The following is a 14479-nucleotide window of genomic DNA, read 5'->3' as shown; positions in this document are numbered from 1 at the left end:
AATCACAGATATTCTTACTTATGTTCAATCAAAAGTCCGCTTTGTGATATGAATTCTGACCCCACCATCTGAATGTCTCAGGAGAAATTGAGACTCGTGAGACCAGGCAATGTTTTTTTCAATCTTCTATTGTCCAGTTTTAGTGAGCCGCTGTAGCCTATCGAGGTTCAATGTGTTGTCTATTCAGAGATGCTCTCTTCAGCATACCTTGGGTGTAAGAAGTAGTTATTTGTGTTACTGTTAAGAGAATAGTAGTTTGGCTAAACCCTGAAAACGGTTTCTCAGGAAAATCCCAGCAGTTGCTCAGTTCGAATTCAGCAAGTTGTCTTGATAATGGCTACATGACTACATGGATTAAGTTGCTGCCATGTGACTGGTTGATCAGGCATCTGCGTTTGTTGTTGCAGCCAAAGGAAGCAGAAGAGCATCTCTAGATGCACAGCATGTTTAGCAGCTGAAGAGCAGAGCCACATAATGCTATTTACAAGATATCAACGATGTAAAAAGACCAGATAATGGGTCAAAGTTCTTATGGTACACACTTATACCATTAAACTGACAAGCGAATAACTTAAACCATCTTACAGTGCAGTGTTCTGCTAGGAAACCTTGGGTTGTTTGGGCTAGAAATGATAAACGTCAAAGTCACTGTCCAATGCATGTTCAGTTCATCGTGTTTATTTTCCATTTACAATGGCGCTTTTATAAAATATTTGATGCCGAAACATCAAAACAAATGTAGAAATGACACCATACACACATTCCCCATGAATACATATTAACACACTTTAGAAAAGTACACACTGTCCTCTTTAGAGCCTTTGGTCTGGAACATACGCCAGGTGGAAACAACAAGCATCTGCAGAAGAAGAGTTCTCTCTGTGCACCATTGAAGCCTTATCGTGTTTCGTATGAGTAAAGATTATACAGTGCACACATGGTTCCAGATGCCTTCTCCTAACACCTTAGAATGTTTTGCATCACTGCGGCGTTTATAACCATGCAGGATCCTGATGGTTGTCCATTTCCATAACACTAAAATTATTTGCATAAGACAGAATGAAAGGCAAAGCAAATCGAACCAAGCACCAGGCACTGTAGAGCGAGGCACTTGAGCGCCCAACACTCCTGGTTTGGCTTCATGACATTTGGCACATGAGGGTGGCTTTGCACTTTAAACTGCATGTATGTGTTTGTGTAGGTGTGTTGGTGAGAAAAAGAGAGCCCTGTCGAGGGAGATTCACACCTATTGCTGTCTCCTAATTATCTTGTTGTGCCTCTGAAAACTGGCTAGACAAGTGACTTACATTCATTCTCCTCACATTTACACACCCACCATATAAAGTATGCACTCTCGTGATTCAAGAGTGATTTTTGAGCAGCCCTCTCACTGAGGCATAATGTAAAAGTCCGGAAAACCCGCTCACTTAGAGGGCTTCCAAAAAAAAAAAAAAAAAAAGGTAATCCATTAGTTCATGAGTGTTTTTTATTCCCATCATGCAGCGCTTAAACTTTCCTTGGCATTCATGAGGTTAGCAGAGTGATCCTGTGCGGGCAGATGAAAGCAGGGAGCTGCTATGATGTGGAGGTGTCTGACTGGCTGAGGTCCTTCTTGCTCTTGTTCTTCTTCTTCTTCTTGTCCCCTTTGCAGGGCTTGCAAACACAGCACAGGATGCAGGGCGAGGCCAGCAGGAGGAGAGGTGATGTCACCAGCACAATGATACTGACTCCCACCAGGATCCCCACCACCTGAGCAGAGACACAGCAATAAATACTGTAATTACTCTTCTTATTAGCACTGGGTCAAATGACTGTGTCAAAGGACTTGGTCATAATGGCATCAGAGATTCATCATCTGACTCTCCCTACAGAAGTTGTTCAGTTCCCTGTTTTGGTTTTATAGTTTGTAACTTTACTGTCTTCATTTTCTGTTTAGATTCAGTTCTGGTGCAAACCTTCTTTACATCACCTACCCAGCAATAAACATTCAGAAAACATTAACAGGCAGCTGGTAAACACAACTGAACTTTTGGGAACTATGGAGACTTAAAAAAAATGAAATTAATGAAAGTGAACTTACATTTACCAGCAAGACAGAACCAGGACTTCAACTGTCAAGAAAAGCGACTAAAGAACTCAGTCGCTTTTCGAATACTAGGGCTTGCTGTGTGGCTTATGAGTGTATTTTGCTAACTAAGCTTGCTAACTTTGCCGATAACGTAACACTCGTTAATTCACATTAAGTTCACTTTTGACCCCATAAAACCAACCTGGTGGCGGCTAAAATGCAACGCTGAAGTTTCAAAGTGTGAAGCCTAAAAGAAACGAATGATGTTGTTTTAACAAAGTTCCTCTTTTATATACAGTCTGTAGTTTTAAATTACTGTAACTGTTAAAACCTGATAGACTTTATTCATGTTAAATTGTTAAATCATTCATTCAGTAAACTTGATACACATACCATTATATGAATAATCCCTGTATGTGTAAACAAATAAGGCACACATATATATGTACATATCTTCGTGGACTTCCTGGTTTTCTGTTTCCCTTTGACAACACTCCCATGCACAAGCTGAGGTCCGTGGAGACATGTTTTGGAGTGAAAAGGCATGGCCTCCACTTAATCAGATACAGCACATTTGAGATGAACAGGAATGCCAAACTGTGACTCAATCTTTATCAGTCAACCTCAGCAGCTTACCTCAATAATTCTTTGGATGACTGTATGCTGCCGTAGCAGGGCAGACAGTAATAGCTGTGGTAGTGGATGTGACATGTTAAATAACCACAGATACATGTCATATACCGATGTCAACATTGTTTTGGATATGTAGTTACACTAAGGGTCGGCAAAAAACATCGCAGGTTAAATCTAACAGACTCAAGTACTTAAATGCAGCGGTGGAAAAATAATTTAAGGTGAACATACTTAGAGGACCTGTTAGGCAAGGGTGTAACCAGCTCTATAATGAGTTGTTTTGCACGAAACAACTTCGCTGCTGTACTTCAGCTCTTCACATACTTAGCGACCTGTACACACCGAGACGCAATCTGGAGATCCCAAGCAAACTTATCATGTGATAATGGCATTAGAGGAGGAGAAAGCAGAAGGAAAGTAGGTCTGGTGGGCAGTTGTAATCTTTTTGTTGCATAGTTGGTGTCGTTATGGGCCAGGAATTTGAGATTAGCTTAGGGATTTGCTGAGTTTAAAGGATTTCTTCAATGAACTGTGGGAAAACAAGAAGTCGTAAACAGCAAACTATGTGAGGCTTTAATATTCTTAAAGTGATATATAGTAATAAACCAAGCAGCTGATAAACTGAAAGACAGTAATTATGTCCCATGTCTCATGGTGATTGAGAGCTGGGTTGAAGTCCAAAATCCAGGTTATGTGCTGGTATGATTTGACTCAAATCCAGTCCCTGTATACAACAACCAGGTGGTTCTGTGGTCTAATCCATTCAGACAATAACAACATCACAAAATGCCACGCACTGCTGCCTTACAACTGGGCTCACCTGCGTTCTGTTCCACATAACCGAGGCCCTGGAGTGTCCCAGCTTGTTTCTGCATGGCCCCTTATCATAATGTCTCAAAAAGATATCACCCTGCATTTAAACACAACATACACATGCATGCAAAGACGTGAACAGGTGACTATGCAGCAAAGGAAATATTCCATTTGAAGTTGGAAAAAAAGAAAGAAAAAAAGAAAAATGCATCACAGCTATTGTTTAGTTAGCAGGGGAGACTTACATCCAGATTCTGCAGACAGTACCAGCAGAAGGTGTGTTTGCAGCTTTTACACAGCATCTGTGCACAGCCTTGGTTTCTCTCGATGTAGATACCACACATAGGACACTGCTTGATGGGCATGTCAGAGTCACTGTCTGAGCGTGTCCTGTGAATTGGAACAAAGGCACACACGAGGAATGCCGTTAATGCCGCGAGGGCCTCCAGGCAGTGCGTGCAATCTTTATTTAGAGGCAAAGGTGAAGGGTTGTTATTCAATGTAAAGTGGGAAGCAGAGTCTTGAAGTTATGGTTAAGAGTTTACAAATACATATTTCTCAAGGCCGTTTCTTTAAACGCGCTAAAGGTAACATCTCTCTCATTCTAGATGTCATGCAGCCCTCAAAAAACCCTGTTTTTGATTAATACGAGATAGCAGAAGCTATCGCAGCTCATGTGATGTCAGAAAATAATACTGCAAAAAACACAAACAACAAATCTGCTCAAAAACACAAAGTCAGCAGGAGACAGAGACCAGTTCCTTGTTTTAAAAGAGGAAATTGAGCATTGTTTTGGGAAATAAAACTATAAGATATAAGATAAAATGCAAATGTAAAAACTACTGAAAGCCTCTGCAGGCTGAAACCCCCCCAGATATTATGCTGCCACGTTTGACTCAAAAGTGGATTTTAACTCATCTTTCTCATCCCCAGCGCAGGGATCATCACTTCACTGCTGTACAGTGAGGTAATTGGATCGGTGCCCATCCTCCTCCTCCTCTGTTTGGCACAGAGACAATGGAATTCCGATATAACTCAGTGACTCCCCAGTGACATCAGTCAGTCTGGCAGAGTCACAGCTCAGCGCGGCGCAGTAATGTCCCTGCTCAACTGGGACGCTTCTGAGGCACACTAAGTTATTAATCCTGAAATAATGTTTTTATAGAGCAAAGGGTTTCTACAGAGAGATGAGGAGCTACCCATCACTTATCTGATTCATTCAGTGTGCTGTGAACATCCTACACCGGTGAAAGTTAGGTCTTTTATGTCAAAGGAAAGTCTGGGATTTTCCTCATGGTGTAAAACACCACAATTGAAAATAAATGTAATCCACGTAATGTCAGAGAAAAATTCATCTGCCTCTGTCATTTCATCACATGCATGGCAACTGATTTGTGCAATCATGCATTGCTCACCAGTTTGGTTACAGCAAGTCTATCTCAGTGTCCTGACCTAATACCCTCCTCCAGCTTTTAGCCCAGTATCATTTCCAAAGTGCAGCTCTGTGGCTGCAGGCAGTGGGCAGCGGACCAAGAGGCTGGCTTTACTGACCTGCTTTGATGAGAAGGCATCATCATGGCCTGCCGCTCGGGGCAAGCGTGGCCATCCTGCCAGGGCCCTCTGCAGCCGGAGCAGAAGACGGTGTGACAGGTCGGGCAGGGCACAGCGGCGGGGTGGCCTTCGGTGCTCTGCTCCACATTACACACAGCCTGACATTCAAGCACCGGGCACCAGGCTTTACTGGGGTCAAGCTTCACTCCTGTGGAGAGGAAAAGAACGGATGAGGCACATAGTCAAGATTTTGTAATTTAACTCTTTCTGTCAGTATCACTAGCATTAAAGCCACATGCCAGGAAGCAGAGTTAAAAAAAAGATAATCAAAAGCTCCAGTGGTTAGAACATTTTTGGAGTGGCTCAGATCAAAGATCACAGCTAGAGGACGATCGTTATTATTCACTGTAAACTTTTTTTAAAGGAGCAGAAGCACTAATTAAATAAAACAAACTGTGACAAACTCGCATAGAAAAAACATAGTATTTTAAAATACCTGTGGTGGCCAATAGTACCAGCCTCCTAGAATATACACCTGTGGTATCAATTTCAAAATAAAATACAACATCCCATCAGTCTTTTAAGGCTGAGGGGTAAAAAGCCAACGAGAGTGAGTCATCATGAATAAACAGATTTTTCCACTGTTATCAAATTGTTTTGGGCAGGATTATTTACCTTTTCCCACCATTATCAAGTATTATTTATTGTGACGATCAGCTACTTTTACCTTTATTAGATGTTTTCGCCACAATTATGAAGCAGTTATTAAGTAATCGTTGCTAATTATCGAGTAATTTTTATCATTACAAAATATTTTTTCCATCATCATCAAGCAACATCAAACAAACATTTTCACCTTTAACATATAATTCTATCTAACAAAGGCAAGCATTTGATTGGTTATTTCTGAAGATCAACAGTTTTCCTACAGGCTTTTGAGGAGTTGTGAAGAATGGGATTTTCCCTTTCTGAAGAAAATGAGCGTGACGTGTCGCAGACAAAACAAAAGCAATCACTGTGAGCTGACTCAAACCCTTTACACTCCCAGCACATGCTTTCACTATGAATGATAACAAAAGGGACAACTGTAGTAAGACCGACTGCACTTTGCACTTTTTTGTTCTTACAATAACACGAGTTTTATGATTTATGGACGGAGTAAACAATAACTGTTATTGGATTTGCAGTGTATTATTGCTGTGCAAATAGAAAATGTCAATATAGCTGCACAGCAAACTACCCCTTTGTTTGCAGCTTATAAATGTCAACAGTGTTTCCCACAGAGGTGCTGTTTGCCTTCACAAACATTTACCTAACCAGTAGTACACAATTTATCTCCACTGAGAATCTCTTTTCTTCAGATTAACAGATTATTAACATGGGTGTCTTATAGTAGTAACCCCTTTATTGTTTGATAGCTAGAATTTAAGTAACCTCTAGGCTAAAACTGTACCAGAATTAAACAGAACACAAAAAAAGCCTCACAATATGCCAGGCATGTTAAGATAAATACTGGCTGGGACTGTTTGTGTGACCTGCCTGTCATCAGACAATAGCATGTAAACACAACAGTGCTTACCTCTCTCAAACTTGAGACGCAGATACAGCTCCACCTGACCTGCTGCTGCCAAAGCAGCTATCTGCAATCACACAGAGGTACTTCAATTATTTTACTGACTCAGATTTTATGATGCAGATTTCAGAGATGTGGAAAAAACAGCACTTTGGATACTAGACTTCCTGAAGCTTGTGATAACATGTTCAAAACCAAAATCTTTCATGGTGCTCTAGATAAAAATGAGGTTGTTTACCATCATAGTTGACAATCTGACGCTTCAAGTCATCTGCAATTTGCAGCATTATTTTCTAAAACTCATAAGCTGTTAAAAATGACACACTTTGCAGTATTTTCCAGAAAAACACTACTAAAGGATGGACTTCCTAGCACAAGAGTCTTAATAAAGTTGTATTCTGATTAGCAGAAGATTAAGGAAGGGGCACTTTTCATGTGGTTTTGAGTCAGCATTTTCAGCCTCCCCACTGAAACGTTTACTATGTATTGTTTTAATGTTTCCATCTGACGTCATTTCATTTATAGCGATTCACCCCTGAAACCAAAACTAGTTTCTTCAGAACTGTGATTAAGGGTGGATGTGCAGTATTTACACAATTTACACACTGTAAAAAGACAAGCGTGAAAGTCCAGCTTCCTATTTCTTGAGAAGTACGGCAATGGCCTTTATGTCTGAAACCAAACCGGTTGAACCACCAACCTGGGACATTCGAGGAATGTGCAACAACAAAAACGCAGATCACTGATCATGTTTGCATTTTATCTCCTCTCATCATTTTTTCTGCTATGTGCATTGTTGCACAGGCCGTACCTCTGAGTCCAGCAGCACTCCAGTCTTTCGGCACGCCATGTCGGGGCAGGTGATTGGTGCCCCCCCACCCTCCATTATGGCTAGCTGAACATACTGCTGCAAACACTGGAGAGGGAAGAAGGACAATAGGGCATTAGACTGGACGTTTAATCAGACAGGGAGAACTGTCATATGCTCGCCAGCAGCATTTTATCTGAAACAAGTGCAGGAGCTCAGAGAGCCACAATGTTACTCAGGACGAAATGAAAGGAAGATGTTGGGTTAAACCGGGCAGCTGAAATGTCACAGATAGAGAGCTTCCTCACGAGTGCTCACAGAGTCAAAAGTCATGTGTTGCCCAAGCCATGACATTGAGTAAGGCAGGAGAAACTGTGGAAGCACTGTTCATAAAAGCAGTGCTGTTTTCAAAAATTAAAGTTAAAAAATTCTTTAAAGAAGAAAAACTTTTGCATGAGCACAAACCTGTGCTTCCTGTGTGAATACAGCCCTAACACAGCATGAAGCACTGATCACACAAACAGAGCTGGAACAACACCAGGAACACGGTGTGCTCTTTAAGCAGACAGAAGGAGATGGTTCACATTTTTATACTAAAGATAAGTACGTGTTTCAGTATCAATTTCCCTCGCTGTGTCGTACCCTGCGCATGTACGTGAGGTTTATCTGTGCGACCTTGTGCGTGCCGCTCTGACAAATGCAGCGAGCTTGGAAAGAGATTAACACCTGCCACTATCTGGCTCCGTTTTGATATGCAGGCAGGCACGCTTGAGACCAGAACAGTGCAGCAGCGGACCTTTGCACTCCTGTTATAAATATTACAGCTCTGTTATCTAAAGATAGCGCTTCTCATCATCTCACATGAAGGAGTGAAACTGAAACTCAGGATAAGTTTGTGAGTTTAAAAACAAAGAGCGAAGCGATAAAGCACATGAGAAAAAAAAATTCCATGGACAATTCAAAGACGGTAAATGTGAAAGACATACAGCCCTGTGTTGAAATCAGCATAATTTTACTGGAATGGAAGTGTGATAGATTTGCCTATAAAAGGATCTATTACTGTATACGGTCATAAAGGAGGAAGTGGTGTTGTAATAATAAAAAAAAAAGAAAAAAAAATCTCATTCCAAGTAATTTAAACGCCGGACATTTGCCTAAATTGCCCAAATTGTAAAAAGCTGGTTTTGGATCACTGTCCTGAAATTTTCAGCACCTGCAGGAAATGATTAAACGCATGAGAAATGAAATAAGTATATTTATATAGCTTGACACATGCACTCTGAGTCACTGACTCAAATGAAGACCTGGACACGATGAGAAGCAGCTCCTGAAAAAACCTGAATGCATCATCTGTACCTACCGCTGTGCAGTAGATGCACTTGCAGCTCTGCAGTCCTGTGGTGGCTGTCGATGGCTGCTCGCTGAGGCACAGTTTGCAGAACACCTGCAGGTTGGCGGCAGCCTCGGGCGTCTCCGGAGCTGACTCCCGGGCTTCCCGGCTCACGGTGGGACTCCCGCTGGCCATGACGAGGCGAGGCCGGCCGGCAGGAAAAGAAGTCACGAGGACGAATCAAGCCTCTCTTAGCCTTTCTGCTGGGAACGGAAAGCAGCCATGGCCTCCATGTTCCTAAAAAGCAGAAACAGCACTAATCTATTTGTCTATTCAGTATGGGTGTAACTCTTTGCTTTCCCTTCCCTGTCAGACAACACTGCACCCTCTTTCTAAAAACCGCCATCCCATTCTGATAACTGATGTAGCAACTCTGATGATTTCAGCTATGCCTGCAGCAATGCCCTGTGATTGTTTTGTTAAAGGAGTGACGATTACTCACAGCTTAAAGCTGCGTGATGTACGAAGCAAATTTGAGTTACAGTATGTGTTATTGCTACAGTAATATGAAAACAGCCTCATTATCCTTTGTTGTGTCTCCATATATTCTTGCCATTTTCAAGTCCAGAGTCCAAGGCGTGTGTTTACTAAGCCCGCAGTTATTGAGCAGCGCTTCATTTATCCTGACAGGAAGAACTGGCTACTGACTGTCACGTCCACTTTACAGAAACACGGCAAAGTCTTGTGCAATTATAGGTTGGGATTTTGTGAACATAATGCCTCAAGAGACTAAATTACATCAGGGGAAAGGTGGTTTTGAACACTCTGAACTGTAGTTAAGTTTAAAAAGTATTAAAAGCAATTAGCCGAGACAGAATGGTGATGCCCCACACGCTTGTGGGGATAGGTTGATTGGATAATCCAAATTGTCACTAGGTGTGAATGTGCGAATGAGTGTGAATGGTTGTCTGTCCTTGTGTGTTAGCCCTGCGACAGACTGGCGACCTGTCCAGGGTGTAGCCTGCCTCTCGCCCTATGACAGCTGGGATAGGCTCCAGCGCCCCCCGCGACCCTGAAAAGGATAAGCGGAAGCGAATGGATGGGATGGATGGAGAATGGTGATGCTTCACGTCGTCTTTGCTTCAGTATTTAGTTGAAGCTGAACCTCTGAATCGGGCTTTGTAGGAGCAGCATGGTGACCTTGTTTTTGCGTTTATGGTGACACCCTCTGTAGCGCCCACTGCCACAAATGGGAGAGAGCTTTCTCTGAGCTAACAAAGAGAGAAAGACAAAAAAAAAAAAACCCAATACAAAACAAAACAAAACTAGGAAATATGTATTTTATTCTCTGAAATGCCTTTCAGTGTGTGTATTATCACATCATTATTATTAGTCTAAATGACATGTGAGATTCCCAGTGATTTCAGTCTGGACCAAATTAGTGAACTGGCTAACCAGCCAATACCAACATATTACCATCTACAAAGCCACAATGCAAACCTTCTTTGCTTATGAAAACAATAAAAATAATTATGGACGACTTATTTTAGGACAGCAAGACAAAGGTGAGTAAAACTCTAGTCTGAACTTAAAGGAAACTCAAGTCACCCTCCAAAAAATCCCTTTTGGTTCAGCCCTGTTCCAAAAAGCATGAGAAATAATAACCCCATAATCTGGGATTTGAGATTAATCGCGTGGACAACAGTGGTTGGACAGAGAACAGGCTCACACAGGAAACTGTGGCGTTAAAAAACACACTGTGCAGCCTGAGCAGCTGCTGAAATCACACATGATCTTGTACATGATGTTCTCTGCTTCAGCAGCCTATCAATGTTGGCTGGAAACTTTGGAGCCGTTCAATCAATATAGCAAACTCCGCCACTGGTGTCCTCCTTTGTAGTGTGTTAATGATCATTCCCTGGTAACACACACGATAGCTGGGCATGCTGAGCTCTGTGCACGTTGCTATTTTTGCACAGTCATAGTCTGCTCTCCTGCACTACTTTCAGGCAGACGTGCTGAGCCGGCTGCAGTCATCGTCCCACAATGCCGTCAGCCTGTCCTGTCCTGCCTGAGCATAACCACCCCTGTGGTTTCGCATGGGAAATTACAGCTTTCGTGCCTGCTAGCCTTGCTTCATGGAAACTCCAGCATTATTAACAAAGTGAAGCCTTCATCCCGAAGCAACTTCAAAGTTTAGAATTTAAGATTACCTGGGTAACTTTCAGTCAACATATCAGGCGGAAGGCTTCATATCTTAGAAAATTTGATAAATCACATTTGTGATTGTCATCTGCCTTTCAGATCATGGATAAAAAGTAATTGTGATGTTTTCAGTGCTGCACACACAGCGAGTGTAAGGTGGAACAAATGATTACTTTGCACCTAAATTTAAATAAGTATCAATGCAAAGTCCTAACAACCGGAATCTTTAATCCAAAGCCTTTACTTTCAGAACTGTCCTTCAAAAAAACACACAAAAAAACCTTTCTGATTGTAATCCAAAAGCTCACATTCAACCTCGAATCTCCACTGTTGCAGCACTTCCTTAATTAGAATGCTTTTGTGTGCAATTGCTTTCTTTTTCCGTGTGGAAGCTGGCCATTCAGCGATTAAAACCCTTCACGGATCAAGGTCTAAATGGCATTCCAGACATTGAGGGCAGGGTGAAGTGGGGTGAGGTGGTGGGGATCAAAGCATCATTGTTGACCTGGGAGGCAGAAACGGAAAAACCAGATCTGCCTGGTAAAAAGCTGCTGCTGCTTTCACACAGACTGTCACTGTTCTGTGGAAGGAGACAGCAGAGAGTGTGCACTGGGGTAGTAGAATTTATATGGCATCATTTGTACGTTTCCAATCACACCATGTGTGTGTGTGTCTTTTTGGGGTTTTTGTTTGTGTTTGTGTGTGTGTGGGTGGTGCATAGAATAAAATGGCACATTAAGTTGAAACATAGCAGAAGGAAATGACAGTGTGGGAAAATGTAAGCCTTGATGGTAATGCACACCAGTTAATCACAAGTGTGCTCGGTACAGATATGATTTAAAGGCTGCCTTTGTGCATGCATATTCCCAGACTGCTGATATCTGGTCTTTCTGCACTGCGATCAACCACAAACACACACGTGAAATCTGAGACATCTGCAGCTGTGTCAAGGTTGTAGACCAGCACAGGTCACAGAGCGCTTTTTTCATACGCTTTTTTCTATGATACCACCTTAATGAACAGCTTTGAGGGTGGACAGTACAGGTACAAATGGTGCGGAACCTACCTTCCCTGTGGACCACTGGGCGTAGAAGCAGTCTGAGTCCAGATCCACAGCCGCAGTGCTCTTGTTACTGTGGTACAGACACATGTGTTATAACACAGTCTGGTGCTGTAATAACCTGCTGTCAACGCCTAATGCCACTGCGACCGTCTCGATACCGCCTCCTCCAAGTGCGTTGCGGGATTAAAGAAAATCTAAATCATGTTTAACCCTCCTGCTCTCTCCTGTCCTGCTCTCTGCTTGTGTCTGAGTTTCGGTTCTCCTGCCTCTCGTCCCCATCCAGGAAGCAGCGCTCTTTGCTCTCCACTTATCTGGACTCTCGACTGCGCCTGCTGGCTGCTTCAATAAACTCATGCTGCTTTCAGGTACTGTCGGAAATGATCCCGCAGGAACAAAAAGAAGGCTTGACATAAACGATATTCCTGCAGCATAAATTTTTGATGGCACGGTTGTTGTCTGTAGTAGAAATAACTATGCCAAGTTAATGTCATCAATTCAAGCTCAGGCTATCAGAATTTACAATCTTAAAATGTGGGCATTACTTGAGTAAAGGGGCTATTTGCATTTTGGGACATTTTTCGGAGCTACTTGTGCACGAGCTAGCTGAGCCATAGCTTGTGACTTTACGAAGCAAATTCTAGCTAAAAAAGAAAGACAAAGGAAAACAAATGCAGTTTTAATGATTACTCTTAGAATAAATATTCAGCATATCTACAAACCCTTACCTCTTCTAGCCCCCCAGACAGAAAAACACTTAGTTCACAGTGCAACAACTTCCTCTAGGGTTCTGGTTCACCTAGCAACCACAGCCTCATAAAACAAATCAGAATGGCCTCTGTTGCCTTGGCGTTGTGGTGCAAACAGTGGTACAAAAATGAAAAACAGATTATGGTGCTCAATACATACAAAATCCACCTGTATGCAGATGCTCTTTAATCAGAACAATATGTTTAATGATAACATATAATTATTGTTGTTATCCATGTTATTTTTAAATTTACCGTTCAGAAAATTTCTGGAAAGTTTCTGGAAACATGGAAACCCTTCTATAAGGGAATTGATTGGGTCGTACACCAACGAGACAATGACACCAAGCATACTTCAACGGAATCTGGAGTACTGGAACTGATGGATTGGGCACGTCAAAGTCTGGACTTAAATCCTATTGAACAGATTTGGAATTTAGTGGTCTTAAAGATGGATCGCAAAAAAAGTTTCATCCAAAAGAAGGAAGCAAAGAAACTTGTGAAAAGTACATAAAATAATGGCAGCAAGAATGCGAGCTGCTGTCAAGGCCAAAGGAGGCTATAGGAAATATTATATTCTTCGATTATTATGTGTGAATAAGGACTGTTATTTCAGTTTGTTATTTGCTTAATAAGTAACAATATCATTTTTGGTTATAAACGCATTTTTGTTTGCATTTTCTTGTCTTTATGACATTATTATTAGGCCTGTTAGTTTGTTAAGATTGTTACTCCAACTGCTCAGTGCCCTGAGGTACTGGTCCCGATCAGTGTTGGTCAAGTTACTTGAAAAAGTAATCAGTAACTAATTACTGATTACGTCCCCAAAAAAGTAATCCCGTTACTTTACTGATTACTTATTTTCAAAAGTAATTAATTACTTACTTACTTAGTTACTTTTTAAAAACACGATTTTCAACCTGAATAGGTGATAAAGCGATAGAGCTTTCAGCCCAATTCTACTTTTTCTACATAATCCATCATACAAAATGTAATCAAATGGAAAAGTCTCTTTTTTTAACTTGTTTTATCAGTTTTAATCTTTTAACTTTATGCATCAAGCAAAATTTTAATTATATGCAACATTCTCTGACTTGAATAAATTAGTTTAACATTTAAACCTATTTTCTACACATTCCAGCACATAAAATAAAATATTTTTTGTGTTTACACTCACTCTTTCAAATAGATGCAAGTAAAACACAGCAGAAAATAAATAAAGTCAAAGACTAAGCGGTCCTGTTGCTCTATTGCTCTAAAAAGTAATCAGATTACAGTAACACGTTACTTGTAACGCATTACTGCCCATCTCTGGTCCCGATAGATTGCAACCTCCTGATGGACTGCAGCCCCCTGCAGTAATCTTCCTTGCCCGTCTGTGTCCTGGATGTATACAGGTGTGCAGAAATGGAGAAAGATGTAAGAAAGATATCATCTTACTTGTAATGCAATAACCAATTTTAGAGTTTTGTGGTCAAGTTTATGACGAGCCATGTTTAACTGACAAAAGCTAAACAAGGGGTTTGTGGTCATTGTTAGGTTACATGACGGGTAGCAGGCATCGATTTATATTTAAGGCAATGATGATTAGATTTCCTTTTTATAGTAGCTTTATACTCTCAAGGGGTTAGAAATCAGACATATGCCTTGTGAAACATCTGCTCTAACCCGCCCAGCTTCGACAGGTAA

At 41.4% G+C, this 14479-nt stretch overlaps 1 protein-coding gene across 2 annotated transcripts; it reads right to left on the bottom strand.

Moving 5' to 3' along the window:
- Positions 1-655: 655 nt before the first annotated feature.
- Positions 656-12858, bottom strand: rnf144b (ring finger protein 144B). 2 transcript variants are annotated; one of them, XM_086310491.1, is made up of 9 exons: positions 12770-12858; positions 12048-12114; positions 8807-9073; positions 7450-7554; positions 6645-6705; positions 5066-5273; positions 3760-3904; positions 3522-3611; positions 656-1749 (listed from the first exon to the last, which is right to left on the bottom strand). In XM_086310491.1, exons 3-9 carry the CDS (start codon positions 8969-8971, stop codon positions 1576-1578), a joined length of 948 nt encoding a protein of 315 aa, XP_086166617.1. In that variant the 5' UTR covers positions 8972-9073; positions 12048-12114; positions 12770-12858; the 3' UTR covers positions 656-1575. The 2 variants fall into 2 exon arrangements, with proteins under 2 accessions (XP_086166617.1, XP_086166616.1); XM_086310490.1 differs by lacking the exon at positions 12770-12858 and having other exon boundaries at positions 12048-12364.
- Positions 12859-14479: the final 1621 nt, after the last annotated feature.

Source organism: Aulonocara sp. 'chitande type north' Nkhata Bay, linkage group LG11, assembly GCF_057382095.1.
Source record: "Aulonocara sp. 'chitande type north' Nkhata Bay isolate Kocher_YH1m ecotype deep benthic linkage group LG11, A_spYH_male_GT1.1, whole genome shotgun sequence".
NCBI classification, from domain to species: domain Eukaryota; kingdom Metazoa; phylum Chordata; class Actinopteri; order Cichliformes; family Cichlidae; genus Aulonocara; species Aulonocara sp. 'chitande type north' Nkhata Bay.
This window is presented reverse-complemented; position numbering and strand designations above follow the sequence as displayed.

Bases quoted from the DNA above. Each gene is read 5' to 3' on its own strand.
- rnf144b (XM_086310491.1), bottom strand. From the start codon at position 8,971: ATGGCCAGCGGGAGTCCCACCGTGAGCCGGGAAGCCCGGGAGTCAGCT. The intron at 7,555-8,806 runs GTAGGTACAGAT...TTCCCTCTCCAG, and splicing joins AGTGCATCTACTGCACAGCG to TGTTTGCAGCAGTATGTTCA. The intron at 5,274-6,644 runs GTAAGCACTGTT...TCCTCTCCACAG, and splicing joins GCGTCTCAAGTTTGAGAGAG to GAGTGAAGCTTGACCCCAGT.